The sequence below is a fragment of the Gadus chalcogrammus genome, chromosome 17 (assembly GCF_026213295.1).
Source record: "Gadus chalcogrammus isolate NIFS_2021 chromosome 17, NIFS_Gcha_1.0, whole genome shotgun sequence".
Taxonomy (NCBI): Eukaryota; Metazoa; Chordata; class Actinopteri; order Gadiformes; family Gadidae; genus Gadus; species Gadus chalcogrammus.
The window spans coordinates 9442620-9458567 of record NC_079428.1 but is presented as its reverse complement, the minus strand read 5'-3'; the positions used below and the strand labels follow the sequence as shown (position 1 = coordinate 9458567).

The 15948-nt window shown below is 43.5% G+C and overlaps 2 protein-coding genes across 4 annotated transcripts in view; both read left to right on the top strand.

The window, feature by feature from the left end:
- The first annotated feature begins 1157 nt into the window (after positions 1-1157).
- LOC130369943 (uncharacterized) overlaps positions 1158-15948 on the top strand; it is a 37348-nt gene continuing 22557 nt past the window's right edge. The window contains exons 1-11 of one of the 3 annotated variants that reach the window (XR_008892921.1): positions 1158-1266; positions 2717-6323; positions 6569-6710; positions 6814-6927; positions 7067-7103; positions 7200-7278; positions 7359-7470; positions 7823-7933; positions 8152-8353; positions 8764-8855; positions 9507-10417. The gene's annotated coding sequence lies outside the window, so the exon portion shown is untranslated. Of the gene's footprint in view, positions 1267-2716; positions 6324-6568; positions 6711-6813; positions 6928-7066; positions 7104-7199; positions 7279-7358; positions 7471-7822; positions 7934-8151; positions 8354-8763; positions 9277-9506 lie in introns of those variants that run through there. The other 2 variants (XR_008892922.1, XR_008892923.1) reach the window with 2 other exon arrangements.
- Positions 10548-13744, top strand: LOC130369945 (uncharacterized). Its single transcript, XM_056575567.1, has 5 exons — positions 10548-10633; positions 11188-11574; positions 11920-12033; positions 12490-12572; positions 13475-13744. Exons 1-5 carry the CDS (start codon positions 10576-10578, stop codon positions 13541-13543), a joined length of 711 nt encoding a protein of 236 aa, XP_056431542.1. The 5' UTR covers positions 10548-10575; the 3' UTR covers positions 13544-13744.

The window sequence follows — 15948 nt, the reverse complement described above, 5'->3', positions numbered from 1 at the left end:
CTCTCTTTCTCTCTGTCTCTCCCTCTCTTTGTCTCTGACAGTGTCAGGTACCAGTGTATGAGTCCTTCGACTACTTTGAGTGTGTGGTGGAAAGCAAGGGCAGTGGATGAAGGAGTTTCAATCGGTTGTTTCCCTTGTTGGTGTTGTAAATATATCTGATACGTTCTGTCATCTTCTGTTTCCATCCAAGTTGTTTTTAAATAAGCTAATTGAAAGTCATACATTAACTGTGAAACAGCAATGAAGCCCTAATAGATGTAATTGATGACGAGTGATCACTGAGTGATTGTGTGTGTGTGTGTGTGTGTGTGTGTGTGTGTGTGTGTGTGTGTGTGTGTGTGTGTGTGTGTGTGTGTGTGTGTGTGTGTGTGTGTGTGTGTGTGTGTGTGTGTGTGGGTGTGTGCGTGCGTGTGTGTGTGTGTTAACGTGTGTGGTGGTAGGCGATGACTCCAGTTTATCCAGTGAATGAGTCTCTCTGGTCTCTTTGATAATAATAATAATAATAATACTACATTTAATTTAGAGGCGCCTTTCAAGACACCCAAGGTCACCTTACAGAGCATATAGTCATCATAAATCGTTTAAAAAACAAGACATTGTGGAAAAAATAAAAAAAAAGTTGATGGAAGCTTCCATCTCACTCCTCAAAGAGCCGTTCAGAATGCTGCCAAGTTACGGTTGCAATGGAGACGGTATCTCGCAGTGCGCTCAGAGAGCAGATCTTCTCGTGTGGTAACATCGCCCTCTGCTGTCCACATCCGCTCACTACACACACAGGGACGCAAGATCACACGTGACTTCCAGACAGTAGTAACACACACACACACTCACTCACTCACTCACGCACTCACGCACGCACGCACGCACGCACGCACGCACGCACGCACACTCACTCACGCAAACAGTAAGGTGAATTGAATGAAGACTTTTTTCGTTTTGAAGTAGGGGGCCTATGAATCTAAATCTGTCAAATCAGACTCATCCTTTTAATTAAAATGGGGGAGGTCATTTAAGATCAAACAGAGAGCTGAAATAGCCTCTCACTGTTACCAAGTGCGACCAGTGGGCGCCGATCCTGCCAAGTGGTTTTCTTAATCAGTTAATTGGTTGCATCTGGTGCGTTTCACTTTAGAGGGAACCGGACAGTAGCCTACGTTGGTGTCCTCCACTGTTTGTCAGTGTAGTGTCTCCCAAACGCGGTATGTTGTTGTGTTCCCAGGAAAACCAGTGGGGTGTTCCACAAAGGCAGTTTTATCACATAACCGGGTAAGTTAGTTTGCTGTGAATCCTAGGTTTTTGCAAATGGTAGTTTTATCTAGGCTATAATGTTGGAGATGCTGAGCACATCTCAGTCCACTCCTTTCAGATGACCCATCCAAGATTTGTACCGGCCTCCTATCACACAAAGAGCAATAGGCTATTGTCTGAGTACTATGCCGAGAGGCACTTGCAACACAAAGTATAAAATAGTCCTAACGGACTTGCTGGATGGAGAATGTTTGATCGTTACACGCACTAATCCATCTTGATCTGTGAAGTTGATGAATTGTCACTTATAGGTTTTCTACCCAGTTACTAAAAAAGAAACATTTGGAATAGGCCTAGTATGCGCTGTGGCAAGCACATGGTTTGCATGTGTTACGTCGAAGGCAAAAAAAATCGAAAATACAAGAAAACACAAAAACCTACATTCAACCAGTGGGGTATGGCCCCTGACTCTCTGAGGAGGTAGGTACCTCCAGGTACCCCCTCCATGACAGGGCGCCCTGAATTTATGTTTATTAACGGCTCCTCCACCGGGGTCAAGACAATTTGAGGGCCAGATCCAGTCTGCCGACTGTGGGCCTTTTCACGATTGGCTTAAAAAAATGGCTTATTTAAATTTATACCAATACGATTGTGGGAAAAGCTTACCAGTTTGTATGTTTTTTTATACTTCATTTATATATTTGATCCGCTGACCGCTTGGAAGCCATCAGAATCCATATTTTTTTAGAAGAAAGGGGTTATGTGGTAGGATCTTTAAGAATGCTTAACTGGGATATTTATATATTCATGGCTCAAATATTAAGGATCATGCTTTTGACGTGAAATTAACGCATTTACGCGGTCAGCGATCCGCTGCCAGGCTTTGGTTCTCCGGGTTGCAAAGGCTTTAGCGTTCCCTTTTTCTTTTTTTAACGCAATTAACGCATGTGCAGAATGATCCGCCCCGTGCATCCCATCCGCTCTGTACTACAGTCACTTTAACGTTGTGGCTTTCCCATGATCTGAGTAGCTGACTAACCACGGACCTATAACTGCTGCAAGTCAAGAAACTCATTTTAAGAATGCAAGGCAGAAAATACCCTGGTACTGCTTTTAAGCAGGTGCTGTTCTGCTTAAAAAGAGACACACACACACACACACACACACACACACACACACACACACACACACACACACACACACACACTTATTACATATTGAATAAGTGGAAGATATTAAACTTTCCTTTTATTTTACTCATTTATTTTGAACATTGACTTGTTCAGCTATTTCCTGCCAAAGCTGGATTAGTTAATTATCTTAATCATTATTTAAAAGTTGGATGATCCCAAAAGCCCTGAATTTGTATTGTCATTCATTTATCTGATTTAATGGAGATGGTAGATGTAGAACTGTGGGACAGTGCCCAAGTTTGGGGACCATGAGTAAACTGTTCCTTCCTTCAAAGGTCTATCATGGATATTTAACTGCAGTTCTGTGAGTATCCCAACTTAACCATGAAGATGAACTGCAAACTGTAAGTCATAAGTTTCTCATTACTCTTGGGCACATTGATGTATTTTGGCTTCCTGGTGAGTTAACCCGTTACATGAAGGTTGATCTGAATAGTAAGGATGTTTTATTGGTTCATGGGTTACTGAGGTGTTTGGTTTATGTTGGTTTTAATGATTTGTTAAAATGGTTACAGGTTCTAAGTTATTGTTGTAAGCTGGAGTAATGGGTTGGGTTCTGATATCTTCAGTCTTCTTTTCAGCTACTCTCCTGAGCTCTGTATCTTCATCACATGCGTGTTGCTTTACTGATGAGAGTGTGGTCTGAGTGAGCCGAGGTGCATGCTGGGACACAGAGCTGTCTGAAGTCTACAGGTCTGTAGACACGCCCCCTCAGGGGATACCAAGTGTTTGAGAAACCGTCACGATGTCAGTTACATGGACTGGAATGTTCTTTAAGATGGAGACAGGGATTCAGAAGGAGTAACACCAGGGGAGATGAGGGGGCTCCTCATATCAACAGCTAAAACACAACTTCAGTCTGACACAGAGAACCATGGAACACATTCAACAATCCTCTCCAGACATCGTGACTCCTCAGGAACAGTTTCATTTCCAAGAAGGTCTTAATTGGGGCCATTCCAAGATGGATCCTGCTCCTCAAGATCCACCGCCCTCCACTGGGTGGTCTTCTGAACAGATGACCTCCTACCTGTCCTCAGGCTGACTAAAGCTGCACCGTTTGCATCTGTGAAGGCCCCTCATTCAGGAAACCACTGGATTACAAAGACATGACTTCAGAGACGTTGAATCAACCTGGGACACATTTTTGAGACGTCAAGCATAATCCATCACCAATGTGGGACGCCACTGAAAAATGTTGCACATAATTTACTTCTCCGGAGACATTGGTTGTTCTGTTCTGGGTGCCCTGGCAAGAGAGCTGGGGTTGGATGATGGAACGTTATTTGGCATGAAGTTTTTACCCTGCATGATTGTTTGGCCTTTTATGGCTTAGTGGTGTGTGCGTTTGGGTTTGACATGAGATGGATGATTTTTGAGCATTGCTAGGGTTAGGCTTAGGCTTAACGGCAGTTCGAGAACTCAGTGGAAGACCAATTGGTAATCGAAAAATACAGCTTGTTTTTGTGTGAACATGGGGTGTGGTTTGGGGTTATGGTATTTAAAACAAATGGCATATAATCTTTAATTATGTTAGGGTTAGGTGTCTCCCACTCACACCTGGCATGGGGTTCTAGGTGCGTGTCCTGGGTTCTATGTGTGTGTCCGGCTTGCTTTGACAGTGATAATGTTCATACGGGGGTCTGTGTGATTGGCTTGGGATATTGGAATGGTCAACTAAATCATACCTGATGGACGGCCGCATGTTTACTTAAGGGCCTCCAGTAGACATGAAGAGCCATGAGCGACGCTGCGGAGCCATATCCAACACACTGGGCAGGAAGGAGGGTATCCAACTCGAGTGTAAAAGGATGCAAGCGGCGTGTTCAGATCAGTGACTTCAAACTAGGACTAGACCAATCAGGATCAATGGAGGATGGACGCCTAAAGGAATTCCAAAAGGAGAGTCTGACGTTGGAAAGGGACCTAATTGGATATTCAAGATAACCTTCAGACCTGTAATGAGACGGCTCTTCCTACCTGGCTGGATTGATGGAGAGCCCTGGTCTTGCTCTCAGTTGGACGTCTTCTCAGGCTGAACTGTATTTGTTTCGGACAGGACTAGCTGAACGATTGGTTCCCTTAAATCAGAATCAATCTGGGAACTCCAACTAGTGCGCTCTTCGAGCTGAAGTTGTGCTCTTCGAGCTGAAGTTGTGCTCTCCAGCTGAGGAGGTAAGGAAACCTTCACTGGGGCTTCAAGGTGTAAAGAGGAGGATGTTTCAAAGTGTTCCATGGTACTCTGATGAAGACTGTTGTTGTGTTCCACTGGCTGAGAGGAAGAGCCCTCAGATCTTCCTCTTGGCCTTTCTCCTCTGAGAATCCTGGCGCCATCTTGAAGGATATTCCAGCTCATGTAACTGATCACGACAGATTCTCAAACACTTGGTTTCTCCTGAGGGGCGCGTCTATAGAACTGAAGACTTCAGAAAGCACTGTATCCCAGCATGCATCTCTGCTCACTCAGACCACACCCCCATGAGTAGGATGCAACACTCTAGTGATGGAGATGTAGGGTTTTATAAGTAACGAGGGAGCAGACAAAGGTGATTAGAACACAATTGCGTGTCAAGTCTGTAAATCTTTAAACCATTAAGCTGGTTGGATAGTTCAGGAATTGGGCTTCTTTTTATTATGGGCGGTCCTTTCACTCGGATGCCCACTTCTCACTGGACCTGTACATGTGTTGGCTGGCTGGCATGAGGCGGTCAGGGTGACGTTGCAGGGCTATGGTCGGCTCTCTGTGAGCTTAACGTTTAGATTTGCTCTGTATGGTTTGTACCCTGAATAATCTAGATAATTGTAAAATGTAGACACGGTTTTGTATTGAATGATTTTAGGTTTAAAGTTGTTGTTGGACGTACATGGTAGTTTGGTTCTTCGTACGGTTTTGAGTGATATAACTTGTACACACTGGGTGCATAATAATGTAAATGTACACTGAATAGTAGTAATGACCAACAGCAACAAACTGATCTCCTCAAGGTAAGTCTGTTGGCTGAGTTTTAATGAAGACCATCGCTGGACTTCAGGATCTTCCTCCATTCAGCTCAAGGTGAGGCGCTGGTTCTGTTTTTTCTTTGGTTGGTTCCGGCCGGAATGTTCGGATTCCAGTCGGACGGTTTGTGCTTCCCGCCGTGGAAGGTTCTGATTGCGGTCACTTGATTTAGTCCCAATGGTTAGCATAGAACGTTGTAGTCTTGACAACCAAAAGAAACCACCTGGCAGTTAGTTGGACGGGAGTCCCCTGAGGGAATCTGGTAGAACGTTCTGGATTGTATTCGCGTAACCTCGAGCCGTTGCCAACGGAAACTATTTTCCAGTCGTTTCCATTGGGAATTGTTGCCCCTTATCTTAAACAACTTAAGTTCGATATTAAATACATACTGACACGTGCGTCGTACAATATGTTGATCATTTCCGATAGTTGCGCCGTACTTTTAACCACGATGACGTGACGGGACTCTCGCTGCGTACAAAACGGTGTTCTACTTGCGGGCCCATTTTTGACATCAGTGACGGCTGAAAATCATTTCGAGGTGGCATTTCAACAGAACCCAGCACCTGAATATGGCTGAGTATATTTGATTCAATATCGATACTGCTTAGTGTTCTTTGTTACTTCAGCTTTTATACGTTCTAAATATCTGCTGTAATTAATCGCCACAGAAGTTAAACTGAGTTACCAACTGGATAATATCAAAGCTAAAATAATGGCCGTCCTTCCCACATGTTACAGTAGAAGATACTCTAGAACTGTACAAGGTTAAAAAGGTAACATGTAGTTGGTCCCAAGGTGTCTGCCTCCTCACCCAGAGCAAGACCTCCACCTCCTCACCCAGAGCCAGACCTCCACCTCCTGTCAGAAGTCCTCCAGAACAGGTCAGTGCTCTGGTGTGTGAGTAGAGTCTGCTCAGGTCAGTTTCAATGCATGGCCTGAACCATTTCTTTAAACTTGTGGACTGCTCTGTCTTCATTCCCAATAACGGGATGCTCATGTATGGCCTCTCAAGTCTTTTCTAGCCTTGAGTTATAAAATAATAGTTCAATTAATTGTGTAACTCGGTTTCGGATGAGTCAATTAAGTTTATTGTTGGGCAAATGCTGATATAAATCTGCTGCTGTAGCTGAAAGGTGAGGCTGAGAGGCTGGGGACCGGAGGCTTGTGGTGCCAGGATGAACCAGAGACTGAGGCTGGAGACCAGGGGGCTGCAGCACCGGACCAGAGGGTAACCATCACCAAGCTCATCTGAAACACAAAAATCCACGGTAGTTTTGATCATCTTATGATTTTAAATCTGTGCCAAGCTGTGATTTGAGTTAATTCATACGGGGGTTATGTAAGAGTCATATGAGCCATTATTGTTACTAGTGCTGCTACGACCGTAGTGGATGAATTGCTGAACGCGACAATCTGCCTGGTGGAGGAGCTGGTGGAGGCCCTGCCTGGTGAAGGACGTCTGTCGTGGGGTAGATGGAGCTTGAGGTTAGAAGTGATCATCACACTCACTGCCACTTCTCGTAGAATATTGCTACCACAAACTACCGGCGTTTGTACCATATATACCAGATGACTACATCTGTTTTACCACATGTTGAAGCAAGACTTCCGCTGTTTGTTCCAGACCAGGAATCTGTCTGACGAGAGCTGCTGGATTCCTCGTAAGTTTGTATTTACTTACATGGTTGACTTAAAAGGCAAAATACAGCTGTTCCTTTGACATGCGTTAACCAACTACCGCTGTGTTTTCTTACTAGAACATGTTTCTGGAGCGGAGGCGAGCTGGTAGGGGAGCCGTGAATCTGGAGGATGACCATCAGTCTACCAACAAGGATTGTAAGTTTGTATTAACCTAACAACAAAGTGGAATTAAAGGGCATAAAAATAAGACAAACTACATGTTTGTAACTTACCAGACGTTAGGGCCAGACTCGCGCTGTTTGTTGCAGACCAGGACTCTGGCTGAGGTGAGCTGATGGAGGAGCCAAGACTCTGGAGGACGACATTACTCTACCAACCAGGATCCTCGTAAGTTTGCATAAAATAAACAGAGTGGACTTGTTGTAACGCAGGATTAGTTTGTCCAGTACAAGTTACAGCATACTACTGTGGTTGTATACCAGACAAACTACAGCTGCTACTTTGTTACGCGCCATTACTAGCCCAACTACTCCTGTGTTTGTGACCTTACATTAGAGCCCAACTACTATTGTGTTTGTTACCTGATATTAGAGACAAACTACTCCTGTGTTTGTTACCTTACATTAGAGCCCAACTACTACTGTGTTTGTTACCGGATATTAGAGACAAACTACTAACTACTGTGTTTGTTACCTTTCATTAGAGACAAATTACTACTGTGTTTGTTACCTTACATTAGAGACAAATTACGTTTGCAACCAGACCAGGAATCTGGAGGACTGATGGAGAAGCCATACATCTGGAAGGCAAATCCTGAGGACAACCTGGACTCTACCATCAAGGATTCCTCGTAAGTTTGCATTATCTGGACATAGTGGACTAGGTAGGGGGTTTGGGGTTCAACTCTCAAACCAATGTTGCTGGGTTCAAGTCCTCAGTATACAGTGATGCGTCCTTGAGCAAGGCGCACTAAAGCCTGCCTGCTCCTTAATGACTTATCTTTGGTTCAGATAATTTTGCCTCTTTTGAATATTGAACCTAATCAATGTCCTTGTTTGGTCCGGACAGACACACCTGAGCTGAACCTCACCTGATCCTGTTTGGTCGGGGGTAGAAACACCTGAGCTGAACTCGCCCTGATCCTGACATCCTGCTGGTCCCGTCTCCTCAGTTCATCTGCGCCTCGTCCTCCAGAAGACCTGCTGAGCTCAGCAATCTGAGGCTGATGGATAAATGACCTCCAGTGGGAGTGATCTTCTTGACCCCACATGTAACGTGTGCTTCCACACGCCTTTCCCTCACGTCTGTCACTAACCTCACCACTTCACTACTCTCTTCTGCTTCCTCTTCTTCTTCTTCTTCCTTCTCTGTTGTTTGAACCTTTACACGGAAGGCGCGTCTTCCTGCCCTCAGAGGGTTCAGCGTTAGGGTTGAGAGTCAGGGACAGAGCTGGTCAGGGAGGACTGCTTTTACACAAACCTCTTCACTTCCTTTCGGAATGGTGGTGACATTTTGAAAAGATTCATTTGGGAAAATGTTTTCCTCTGCTTTCCTTTACAAAATTGTATTAAACTTGTGTGTGTGTGTGTGTGTGTGTGTGTGTGTGTGTGTGTGTGTGTGTGTGTGTGTGTGTGTGTGTGTGTGTGTGTGTGTGTGTGTGTGTGTGTGTGTGTGTGTTAGAGTTTGACCGAGCAGCAAGGGTGATCTATGAGGTTCCCCACGAGGACTCTGAGGTGGACGGCACCAGCTCGTCCAAAGGGTCCTCCCAGTGGGTGAGTCTGTCGGAGGGCTAGGGGGTTCCACTCCCAGCCAGAAAGTACCGGGTTTGATCCCCAATGTCCCCAGTCTAACCTGTAGGCATCATTCAGCAAGAAGATCATAACCCCTATCTGTTCCTGATAGAGGAACCCCAACGCTCGCTAGTTACTTATATAACAGTACTGCCTCGTACGCAACGAAAAACAATAATCGGAGGAGTTGGAACATGGTTATCATCGTGTTCTCCATTGTTCAGATTCTGGATAAAAATACGCCCATCGTCCAACTCAGGTTGTTAGTGGGAAGGGAGATGATGTTGTTGACTGTGCTCTTTACACAAGCGTCATGAAGAAGTACTCTCCCACACCCCTAGAACAACCTAGATTGGACTAAACCTCTTATCGAGTACCACGCCACCAGTGTTTTGCGCAATGGGTAAATTACTTTTAACCACCGTGTTGATTGTGGATGAATTCTTATTCAAGAAAACGGAAAAATCGATAGTGGAAATGTATTATCAATCGAAAACATAAAACATAGTGCCCAGGGGAATGATACATAGTTGATTATAGACTTCGTGTTTTATTTATATGAATTCATGCAAAAATGTGTCTCATAATCCGTCTCTCTTTCTCTCTGTCTCTCCCTCTCTTTCCCTCGGACAGTGTCAGGTACCCGTGTATGAGTCCTTCGACTACTTTGAGCGTGTGGTGGAAATCAAGGGCGGTGGATGAAGGAGTCTCAATCTGTTGTTTCCCTTGTTGGTTTTGTAAATATCTCTGATACGTTCTGTCATCTTCTGTGTCCGTCCATGTTTTAAATAAGCTAATTGAAAGTCATAAATTAACTGTGAAACAGCAATGAAGCCTTATTGTAATTGATGATGAGTGATGATTGTATGTAAATGTAAATAAATTATTTTTATAGAGTAACTGATATTCTCTAATACTTCAGCAGACCGCAATGTGGTCTGCCCTTTATTTCCACAAGGCCTGTGTGTGTGTGTGTGTGGGTGTGGGTGTGGGTGTAGGTGTGTGCGTCTAGATCTTTTGCGAATGCTGTCAGTGCGGAAACGATCTTAATCTGAGGAAGTGCAGTGTGAGACTGCTAAACTTGTGGAAAAAAGTAATCTTCCACCCCACAGGTTGTTAATTGGTTGATTGGACAAAGCGAAAAGCTAAACATTAGGCAGGTTTATCTATGACCGTCGCTAATGGTAAACTGTTGAGGATTGGGCGTGGTTTCTCTGAGTGGTAAAGAAGAGGCTCTATGCGGTAGGCCATGGACAGGAAGTGAAGAACTCGTCTGTGACATCCGTTCTCATCGAATGTAGACTGCAAGGCTACCTTCGGTGGTCGACCGGATTTTTTTTAGCATCCTTTGCAACACGTCCAAGAAGGGATAAGAGGTTCCATTTAACTAACATGCCTGCTTGCTTATTCCAAACGTGTTTTAAGCAAGACTTATGATGTTCAACGTATCGACTTTTGACTTTAAATGTATACAGACGTGTTGACTTGCATATACTTGTTGACTTTTACCTGTACGCTTGCGTATGTTTGTGGTTAGAGGAAGAAAGTTTGTGTGTGTGAATGTGTGTGTGTGTGTGTGTGTGTGTGTGTGTGTGTGTGTGTGTGTGTGTGTGTGTCTGTGTGTGTATGTGTCTGGGGGAAGTGGGAGGTACGATGTCTGAAAGAAAACGATCACAAGTGCTGAGTGGTGCATCAGTGGAGGATGGAGTTTCCACTGAGGACTATGTTGCTTCTCTCTCTGGGGCTGCTGCTGGCTCGGGGTGAGTACCGGGGGGTATGTTACCAGTTACATGGGGTACCTGGAAAGCATTTAGATATTACTTTATTTCACCCGCAAATCAGTTTTGGTAAAAATGGTAAAAAGAATAAATATATAATAGTGCGAATTACAATATATGTTGAAAAGTGTTCAATCTATTGCTGAATGTTGCTGAACAAACTAGAGGCATCTTAAATTTGAACCATGATGCTAAATTAAAAGATATATCAGTTTAAGGATTACATTTGTGGTTTGGTGTCGATGAGGGGATAGCTGAGCCGTACTGATCAGGATATGGGGGTACATATGAGACAGAAAATGTTGGGAAACGCTAGTGTATATTTCAACTTAACAGAAATTTTAATTTAATATCATAAAATAATATTACAATTTTCCTGAGTAAATCCAAATGAGAATTATATGTAGTGTACTAACCTGTTTGACTTTTGGACAAAAGATACCGTTTTCGATCCCGGAATGGCTTTTAAATTGGTAAATAGTGAAATAAATTGCTCTCTAAACTATTGCTGCTCTTTTGCTTTTGTCTTGTTCCAGAAACCTTTACCAAGGACGATATAAAGCTGTATGAGACGGCAGACGTGGAGGTCTCGGAGGGAGACAGCGTCACACTCCATTGTTGCTTGAGAGCCGTCGACCCCACAAAGTATAGAATGAAGTGGTTGAAATATAAGGGTCAAATTCTTCACCAACCAACAGCCGTGAGGTATGACGGAGAGGGCTGTGGTTCGGCCCTGTCACCTGTGAACAACGGTACCTGTGGCTGTGCCACTCTGACCCTTCCCAACGTCACCCGCAACCACACTGGACGTTACATCTGCCAGGTGACCATCGATAGGCCCATACTTATTCAGTATTGGGGAAACGGCACGATGATCACTGTCACGGAACGACAGAGCCCAACCAACGGAACAACACAAAAAAGTATGTTTTTTTTTTATAAACTTATGGCTTAGTTTATATTCCAAACAAAAACTATTTTTGGTTTAGTTTGGTACCAGAGTTTAATGGTCCATTGTAATATCAGAGAGGATAGGCAAGGGGTTCAGGTTATTCAGCTCCCTTCCGAACGTTTCTGGGTTTGATCCCCAATGTCCATTACCTAACTTGTGGGTATCCTTGAGCTTGATGCCCTTTATCTTTTCCTGCTCCTTATTGGCATGTATCTGAATTTACTGTAATTATCGTTGGATAAAAGCTTCTGTTTGATGACTATGTACTAAATGCTAATATTCTCAATCCCTTTTCAACCCCTTTGTCTGACCAAAGATTCGGCTGAACACGCTGCAATGCAATTCCCCGTCGTCGCTTCGCTGGGAATAGTAATGGCCGCCGTGTTCTTTGTCACTCTGTTATGTCTGTGGAAGCTGCGGAAGAGACAAGGTACAAAACAAATTGTTCGAATCGAAAGACCGGACATTTTACATCATGCTATGAGTCCTGTAGCTTTCAGCCTGTTCCCATGAACTCACATCTTTTTAGACTAACCCTGATAAACACATAAGGAAATGTCTGAAAACGAATTTAAAACATTCTAAGTACTAAAGGGATTACAGCTTATTAGCATGAATCAAAAAACCTTTTATAGTATTTTTTTATATGCATGGACATATTTTTCTGTGTATTTTGTGAATTTTTTTCCGTTTGGATGTGTTTGAATTCCTAACTGGTCCATTTCTGTGTGTGTGTGTGTGTGTGTGTGTGTGTGTGTGTGTGTGTGTGTGTGTGTGTGTGTGTGTGTGTGTGTGTGTGTGTGTGTGTGTGTGTGTGTGTGTGTGTGTGTGTGTGTGTGTGTGTGTGTGTGTGTTGGACGGACGGACGGACGGACGGACCGAGCAGCAAGGGTGATCTATGAGGTTCCCCACGAGGACTCTGAGGTGGACGGAACCAGCACCAGCTCGTCCAAAGGGTCCTCCCAGTGGGTGAGTCTGTCGGAGGGTTAGAGGGTTCCACTCCCAGCCAGAAAGTACCGGGTTTGATCCCCAATGTCCCCAGTCTAACCTGTAGGCCTCATTCATTGACATTTACATTTAGGGCATTTAGCAGACGCTTTTATCCAAAGCGACTAACATCGGTTGAAACACTGACGGCAGAGTCAACCACGCAAGGCGACAGCCAGCTCATCAGGAGCAGTTATGGTTAACTGTGTCTTGCTCAGGGACACATCAACACTCAGCAAGGAGGAGCTGGTGATCGGACTAGCAACCTTTTGGTTACAAGGTTGCTCTACCTCCTGAGCTAAGCCCATCCCCATTCAGCAAGAAGATCATCCCCCCTATCTGTTCCTGATAGAGGAACCAAAACGCTCGCCAGTTACTCATATAACAGTAGTGCCTCGTACGCAATGAAAAACAATATTCTGAGGAGATGGAACATTGACATCATTGGAGCAGGGTTTGCGTTCTCCATTGGTCAGATTCTGGATAAGAATCGTCCAACTCAAATTTTTCGTGGAAGGGGAGTTGATGTTGCAGACTGTGCTCTTTACACAACACGTGTTATGAAGCAGTACTCTCCAACACCCCTAAGACAACCTAACTCGGACTAAACTTCTCCTTGCGTATCATGACGCATTTAACACAATGGGAAAATTACTTTTGACCAAGTGTTATTTGTGGGTGAATTCCCATTCAAAGAAAATGAAATAAATTCTAAAAGCTTATTATCAATCATAAACGTCAAGCATAATAAGGATATATGTTATATGTTTGTTTAAATCCCCTGAGAATACATAGTAGTTCTTAAACATTGTGTTTTATGCATATGAACATTACATAATCTGTCTCTCTTTCTCTCTGTCTCTCCCTCTCTTTGTCTCTGACAGTGTCAGGTACCCGTGTATGAGTCCTTCGACTACTTTGAGTGTGTGGTGGAAAGCAAGGCCAGTGGATGAGGGAGTCTCAATCTGTTGTTTCCCTTGTTGGTCTTGTAAATATCTCACTCTGATACGTTCTGTCATCTTCTGTTTCCATCCAAGTTGTTTTTAAATAAGCTAATTGAAAGTCATAATTTAACTGTGAAATAGCAATGAAGCCCTATTAGATGTAATTGATGATGAGTGATGATTGTATCTCATTGTGAATAAACAATTTTAATATAGTAAATCATGTCCTCTGATACCTCAGCTATGGAAGAATAGACCGCAATGTGGTCTGGCCTTTATTTCCACAAGGCGTGTGTGCGTGTGTGTGTGTGTGTGTGTGTGTGTGTGTGTGTGTGTGTGTGTGTGTGTGTGTGTGTGTGTGTGTGTGTGTGTGTGTGTGTGTGTGTGTGTGTGTGTGTGTGTGTGTGTGTGTGTGTGTGTCTAGATCTTTTGCGAATGCATGTTTTTATTCGTAGATGTTGATGAGCAAACTATCTTGATCAAAGGGAGCGCAGTGTGAGAATGTGTAACGTGTGGGAAAAAGTAATCTTCCACATAGCAATGCAGGGCGTTTATTGGTTGATTTGATGAAGCTAAAACCCAAACATGAGGCAGGTTTCACTCTGTCCGTCGCTAATGGTAAACTTTTGAGTAATGGGCGTGTATCTCTGTGTGGTGAAGAAGAGGCTCTATGCAGGAAGTACTAAGTAGTTCATGGACAGGAAGTGAAGAACATGTCTGCGACGTACATTCTCATCGAATGTTGACATCAGAGCTACCTTTGGTGGTCGTCTGGCTTTTCTTTAAACCAGTTCAAAGGATTTGTGCTTGCATCCTTTGCAACACGTCCATGAAGTGATAAGAAGTGGTTACATTTAACTCACATGTCTGCTTGCTTATTCCAAACGTGTTTTAAGCAAGACTCATGACATTCAATGTATACACTTATGACTTTAAATGTACAAATATACAAACATGTTGACTTTGAATGAATGTATTTGTTTACATTTACCTGTATGTGTACGTCAAAGTCCAAGTATACTTTATTATCCCAGAGTTGGGACATTTGTTTGGTCAAAATGCATCACATTTAAGCATACAAGATGGTACCCCCGACACACATAACATTTAGGAATAAAGAAGGTATGAATACAAATCACAACCTTCCCCCACTTACACTTCAGTCAATCAGTAGCAGGCTTGAAACGCATAGGCCTTAAACAACTTTGCAAATTAAATTAAAAACATCAAAATAAAAACAGTGTTGCAAGAGTGGACGAAACAATTCATTATCTTGACCTGTGTCTTTCATTAAAAAATCGAATGGCTGAGCGGACAGATGACATGCTAAACCTTTTGGCTCTAATAGACCTTTGTAGCAGCCTACTGCTGCCGCAATTGCCGAGTTGAAACCTCCTATATAACGGGCGGGCAGGGTATCTGCTCAGCTTTATTCACAATAAGATCTGACCATAGATGAGTGACTGACCTCTGACTAAATCCAATCATTTTGCTCGCTGTCTTTACCAAACAAAACAATTTATCTTGGTCTTTTTGAGCATGATCCCGCATACACAGACTAAGCTAAGCCAGAGGACAAAACGCTCTGAAGGACCGTTTTGTAAAAGAATTGTAAAATAACACAGTCCACCTGAAAGTACCAGTTAAGCTTATGTAAAAAAACATCCACTGTTGTAATTCTTTTTTATGCCTCAGATGTAGTACTTATCTCAAATTTGAGTTGGTCATCAATTTCAATGCCTAGGTGGTTGCAGCTTCTAACCCTCTCAATTGGTTTGTCATTAAAAATGATATTAGTGTGGTTGTGGTCAGATAGAGAAAGAGATTTTGTGTGTGTGTGTGTGTGTGTGTGTGTGTGTGTGTGTGTGTGTGTGTGTGTGTGTGTGTGTGTGTGTGTGTGTGTGTGTGTGTGTGTGTGTGTGTGTGTGTGTGTGTGTGTGTGTGTGTGTGTGTGTGTGTGTGTGTGTGTGTGTCTTTCCCGAATGCATGTTTTTCTCTGTGGATGCCCATGAGTTAACTATCTTAATCTGAGGAAGCGTAGCGTGAGAATGCGAAACATGTGGAAAAAAACGATTCAGGGTGTTGATTGGTTGATTAGGTAAAGCTTATTCATTCTACTTGCTGTAGTTTGGTCTGGCTTTGCGAGACTAGGTAAAGCTAAACATGAGGCAGGTTTCACTTTGCCCATCGCTAATGGTAAACTGTTGAGAAGAGGGCGTGTTTCTCTGTGTGGTGAAGAAGAGGCGCTAAGCAGAAACTAGGACACGGACAGGAAGTGCAGAACATATCTGGGACATCCGTTGTCCTCTAGTCTAGGCTACCTTTTGTTGGTCGACCAGAATTTCTTTAAAAGGTTCAGAAGTTAAAATAATGTGTGCTTGCATCCTTTGCAACACGTCCAAGACGTGAGAATG